At 60.5% G+C, this 6,080-nt stretch overlaps 1 protein-coding gene across 1 annotated transcript; it reads left to right on the top strand.

Moving 5' to 3' along the window:
* The first annotated feature begins 2,332 nt into the window (after positions 1–2,332).
* LOC113832231 (NK1 transcription factor-related protein 1-like) lies at positions 2,333–5,673 on the top strand. The gene is made up of 2 exons (XM_027386702.1): positions 2,333–2,801; positions 4,817–5,673. The coding sequence occupies exons 1-2, from the start codon at positions 2,333–2,335 to the stop codon at positions 5,671–5,673; spliced, it is 1,326 nt and encodes a 441-aa protein (XP_027242503.1).
* The last annotated feature ends 407 nt before the right edge of the window (positions 5,674–6,080 follow it).

Here is a 6,080-nt window from a genome sequence, read left to right as displayed (position 1 = left end):
CATCGTATTTCCTCACGGGCAGGTGTCCGCTTTGTGTGATGGCTAAGAGTAGAACCATGCCAGCTCTCACCCATCCAGTAAGGTGTGGCTGCTGTGGCGGCTGTTAAATATTTGGCAGCATTTACCTCTCTGATGACCTGTGCTCGTGACAAGTGTTTGTGGAGGAATATATGCTTTCAGGATGTCACACAGAGTCTCCACTCCCCAGAACCATCGCGGAGGTCTGTCCTGCCCTCCCAACCCTCAAAGAAGCTCCCTTCTGCTTCCCACGGAAGCAAAGACGATGGGGATCTGGCGTAGGCCAGCACTTTAAAGAGACAGGAAGGGAAAGGAGGAGCAGGCGAGGGAGGGGTGATGGGTGAATTTCACTGCACTTTGGGAGCCACCTTCTGACTATGTATGAGTGCTCATGAATGAATCCTGCTTGTGTGTTGATCGCTTGTGAATGAGTGTGTGTGTGTGTGTGTGTGTGTGTGTGTGTGTGTAAGAGAATGGGGCGTGTACATCTATATTCAAACTCAGCTGAGAAGAGGGAAGGAGCAAAGACTAAGGTGGGGGCGGGAAGAAGATAATTACCTCACTGCGATGAGAGATTGCCCACCCTCCTTCCCCAGAGGTGATTTATAATTTAAAGATAAAGAATAATCAAGTCCTGGCAAGGAAGGACACAGTGTTGTGGGTCTGATTAGAATCTCAGGATGGACAAGCACGCGGTGAGGGTGGGAGGGGGCAGGGAAAAAACTGAGAGAGAGGAGAGCCCTGCCCCCCCTCCTCTTGGTTCCCGTCCCAGCCTCCCAGAGGCTCAGCATGTCCGAGCTTGGCCCAAATTACAGGCGATCGGTCCCCCATTATTTCTCCTAACTTTTAATTTCTGCTTCCGAAGGATCATTGCCCGCGGTAATTGCAAAGGACCGTCCTTGTGCAGAGCAGGCTCCCGGGACCGCAGTGGGAGGAGGAGAGCATACCCGCTGGAGCACACATCGCCGTTGGCTCACACACTCACAGCCTGGGCAGGAGCTCCACCGCCGGACCCCACCTGAGTCCATCAGAGGCGGGTCAGCTCCTTGGCCTGAGCCAGAGGAGTAGGGAAACTCATGACCTTCGAAAGCAAAGCACCGGCTACCGGCCTTCACTCTGAAGCCAGGCTCGATCTTCCGGGGTCTCGGGAGATTGTCCTGAGAATATCCAGCCTGTGGACAAGACGTGCACAAATACTTAGGCCTCGAACGGTCCTTCTGATATCTTTAGGGGTGGGAAAGGGGGTGGTTTCCGTATTATTTCTGGAAGAAACACATATTTTCCCATTACATGAAGGGTATCGATCTTTATGTAGGCCGCTTGCTATTTGTGCGATTTTTCATTCACCCTTTCGAGGGGCGGGGACCAGGAGGGCTGTCTAGCCCTCCTCATTTCGATTCCACTTCTAATGAGCATCACTCGCGGCCGTCAGCCCCGCCCCTTGCGGGGATTTCGTGCGGTCCCTAATTTGATCGAGCCAAAGGGGCGGGAGTCAGGGCTGGCGGGGATGGAGGGACAGAGATCCTGACTGGAAAGAGAGCTCCAGACACGAAAGACAGCCGCGGAAACCCAGACCCTGGGAACAATCCCCCAAAGGGGCTGAGCACCCTGCAGAGACTCAGAACCTACGCCAGTCCCCTCCCCATTCTTTCCGATCCCAGCTGCAGAAGGCACAGGAGCTCAGAACGACGCGTGCCACGGCAGGAGGAGAGACCTGTCCCAGAGCGGTGCCCTGAACTGGGATGTCCAGACCAACTCAGGGCTCGCGGCTTCACGCGCCCCTGGGCCTCCGCAGCCCTCCATCTGACTGATCCCGCAATTATTTAAAAGCAGGGCTGTCTCCTCCCCCTTCGCAGAAGAGGCGGGCACGCAGTTTCCAGCCCCGCGGAGGCGCAGCCGCACGGTGCTGACCACGACACCCTCCAGCGGATTGTGGTGTGGCTCCCGGCAGGGCGTCGGTTTGTCTGGCTCTGCGGCTCAGTCCGTGTGTCCCGCACCGGGCCCGCCTACTCCGTCTGGGACCGTTCGCAGCCAATTAGGCGTGCGCGCTAACGAGGGTGGCGGAACCCCGCGGCCGCCTGCGGGCGCACGTGTGTGCGGCGTGCGGGCGCGTGGGCGCCTCCGGTGGGGCAGCCATAAATGCACTGGCCGGGCACGGCGGGCGCCTGAAGCGGTGGCGGAGGCAACGCCGGGCAGCATTAGTCAAGCAGAGCGCAGCGCGGAGAACAGCTGGGCTGAGGCTGGTGTTGCGGGACACAGGGATGGGAGCCCAGTAGGCAGCGGGCCCGAGCCGCCTGAGCGGCCCGAGGCCGGCATGAGTACCAGCGGGCCGGCGGCACCTGGGGACGTCCCCGCGCTGCCGCCGCCACCGCCGGGATCCGGCTCCGGGCCCGCACCGCCCGCTCCTGCGGCTACAGCTCGGGACGCTATGGACGGACGAGCTGAGTTACCCATCTTCCCCCGGGCTGGAGTCCCACCGCTCGCGGCCAGCGACACTGCGCCCGCGGTGCCAGAGGCGGCTGGAGCCGCCCGGCCCGCTGCGCCCCCGCGCCCCACCTCCTTCTCAGTGCTGGACATTCTAGATCCCAACAAGTTCAACAGCAGGAGACGCCGGTGCGTGCTACTGGGCCCTGTGGTGCCCGCTACGTGTGCCCCATGCGCTCCGGCGGCTGCGTGTGTTCCGGTCCCTGCTGCCTCTGGACGCTCGCCGCGCGCGGAGCTGGAACGCCGAACCCTTTCCGCCGCCACAGGAGTTGCAGCGGCTGCAGGAGCGGAACCTACAAGTGAGTATAAGGGGCGAGGGCGCTGACGGCTCCGGAATGTTAATGGTCCCGGGACCCTGCGGCGAGCTGGGCATGAACGTGGCGCCAGGCTATGTGGAAAGTTCGCAGAGCGCGGGGTCCTCCTCCCGACCCGGACTCTAGGGCCCGCACTGCTGGACGCCTCTGGAAAGGCTCTGCTGGGCCAGATCTGGGGCTTTAGGGTTGCGACAACCGCCCAGGGTTCGCCTAGTCAGTCTCTGGCTTTGGGGGGGGGGGGTAGATGGTGCGGGAGGCTAAGGCACATGCGGCGGAGGCGGCAGCGGGCTTGGTGACTTACCCACCCCCACCGTGGCCTCCCCAGCCCCCCCTTTGGACAAATCAGACTAATTGTGACAAAACGCTGGTTATCTCTGGAAAAACAATTAAATCCCTTCGATTACAGTTAAAGGGAAATGTGCTTAGCGGCGGAAAGCGGCCGGTAATGGGGCGGCCCGCGCCCCCTTTGCGGTCGATATCCCATTACGGCGCATGCATATCTCTTTCAAGCACCTTGCAAACTCCCCCCGAACATCTAAATTATAGGGTCAAAATTCGGATAATTACTCGATTAAAACCTATTACACTTATTAGGGGCCGCTATTGATCGCGAATTGCATTCGACCAGCTCCTGATTGCTTTTTGCGCCCCTCCCCCGTCCTCCCTCTAACTTCCTGGCCCCTGCGCCTCGAACGAACAAGAACGCGCAGGGTGGACAGGACTGGGGCCACTAGCTCTGCCTGAGCTTCTGCATTGACCTTCCATTTCTAGAAGAGGAAGAACAGGTCCCGCAGGCTGCAGTCAGACCTTTCCGGCTCTCTGCCAAGGGGCTGATACACCAGGAACCCCCGGCTGCCTGATGGGGCCCTGTAGAGAGGGAGCCAGCGTTGCACACTTGGGGAGGGTGACCAGGCTGGATGCGTGGATGGCTAAGGGTTGCCTGAGGGAATAGTTGCCCTGATAAGGCATGGGAGTTGAGGACAGAACATCAGCAGTTTTCATGCAACCTGGGTCTTTTGAGCTTGGGGGTATTTGCGAGGAGTATCGTTTATGCTCCGGTATGTGAGTGCACCCGACATGAGAGCAAAATCCGGGCACTGCCTTGGAAAGCTTGGAGGGCTCCTCTGGCATTTAAAGACCACCTGTGGGTGAGGGGTGTGGGCGGTCCTCAGATTCCTGCATAGGAGAGAGCCAGCCAGCCTTCCAAATTTCAGAGGCAAAATGCAGTCACAGCAGCAGCTTCTGTCTGTATGCTGCGGGGCTGGTGCTCAGATCCCTCCCAGGTTCCTGCATAGTGGTTCACAGTGCCCTTTGCCAGCCTCCAAACTCGACTAGCTCGTGGCAGGCTGGAACCCGCTTAAGACAGTGTAGTTACGGAGTTGGGTAGTGGGCCCCAAGACTGCCAGGGGAGTCAGCACTTCTCCATGCCTAGTTTGCAGGGTCTGAAGCCTGAGGTAGGGACAGCTCAGGACGACTGATTTAGGTTCCTAGAAGTGGCCGCCTCATAGCCGGCCAACCCCACCCCAGGCCTCTGGCCCCTCCAGCTATTAAGTGTGCGGCAATTGGCTGGCCCCCGCAACGCTGTAATTGGGAGGTAATATACGCCGAAATAAATTAAATGGACTTTAACTAGTTTGTACATTACACAAAATGAGTTTAATTAAGTTTGTATCTGCCCCTTGAATCGATCGGAGCTCTCTGTGCCCTGTGCACTCCGAGGTCCGCCGGCTCACCGCAGCCCTTAGGCCGAGGTGCAGTCTGCGGATGGAGCAGCAAAAGCAGCTTGGCACAGAGAGGGTCCTTCGAAGCAAGGCAGAGAGGAAACGCAAGTAACGAGGAGGAACGACTGCAAGGAGGGAGGAAAAGAAAATCTTTAGGGAGGGTGCAAACGAGGAAGAGGAGAAAATCAACGAGCAAAAGAGAATCTCGACAGGAGGGAGCGTGCAGTGCGGCTGGGTGCCGGGCTGACCCTCTGTTCTCTTACTTTTCGCCGCCCGCAGGTGCTGGGGACTCTTACAGGGCAGATGAGGCCGAGGCCAACGGATACAGCAGCGGCAGTGGCCGCAGCCCGACCGCGGACAGCGAGGATGAAGCGCCCGAGGACGAGGACGAGGACGAGGCGCCGGAGGTGCAGGATGCTCACGGCTCGGAGGAAGCGCGGGGAGGCGGCGGCGGCCTCGGGGCCCGCGGGTCGGGCTGCCCCGGAGCGGCCGAAGTCGAGGCTTCCCCCGTGGACGAGGCCGTAGTCCCAGGGCCCCGTGGTAACTCGCCCGGAGCTCCGGGCCCGCCTGCAACGGCTGCGGGAGTGGGGGGCGCGGGGAGCACCCCGCAGGGCACAGCCGTGGCCACCAAGCCCAAGCGAAAGCGCACGGGCTCGGACTCGAAGTCCGGGAAGCCGCGGCGCGCGCGCACCGCCTTCACCTACGAGCAGCTCGTGGCGCTGGAGAACAAGTTTAAGGCCACTCGCTACCTGTCGGTGTGCGAGCGCCTCAACCTGGCGCTGTCGCTGAGCCTCACCGAGACGCAGGTGAAGATCTGGTTCCAGAACCGCCGAACCAAGTGGAAGAAGCAGAACCCAGGCGCCGACACGAGCGCGCCGACCGGCGGCGGCGGGGGCCCTGGCCCAGGAGCGGGACCCGGCGCGGGGTTGCCCGGAGGCCTCAGTCCGCTCAGCCCCTCGCCGCCCATGGGTGCGCCGCTCGCCTTGCACGGCCCGGCCGGGTATCCGGCGCACAGTCCTGGAGGGCTGGTTTGCGCCGCGCAGCTGCCGTTCCTGTCCAGCCCCGCGGTGCTCTCACCCTTCGTGCTGGGCTCGCAGACGTACGGTGCGCCCGCCTTCTATGCGCCCCACCTCTGAGCCTCGGTGCAAGGACCTCGGTGAGGGGTGAGGACTGCGCAAGGCGGCCTCGAGGCCCGAGGACTTAAGGCAAGCGCGGCCGTCTCTTTTTTAAGGTTTCAGTCGTTGGTCCTGTATATAGCCAGTTCCTACAGAAGAGAAATTTATAAACGAGTGTGCGCTGGGGTCAAACGGGAGGCTCCGGTGGCCTGCTTCAAGCACTTTGCAGAACTCTTAATAAACCACAGGAAGTCACGCGGGGCGTTTTCGGAGGCTCTGGCGCCGCAGGATGCCTATATATACTGCCTTCCTGTCCGCTTGGGTTCTTACCTGTCTGTGTGTCTCCTTGAGCGGGGACTTCAGAGCGCTGAACTCTGGTTTTCCTATCAGTTTTAGTGTCCCATGACCAGCCGTCTGGTAGCTTGTAC

Source organism: Cricetulus griseus, assembly GCF_003668045.3.
Source record: "Cricetulus griseus strain 17A/GY chromosome 1 unlocalized genomic scaffold, alternate assembly CriGri-PICRH-1.0 chr1_1, whole genome shotgun sequence".
NCBI classification, from domain to species: Eukaryota; Metazoa; Chordata; class Mammalia; order Rodentia; family Cricetidae; genus Cricetulus; species Cricetulus griseus.
This window is presented reverse-complemented; position numbering and strand designations above follow the sequence as displayed.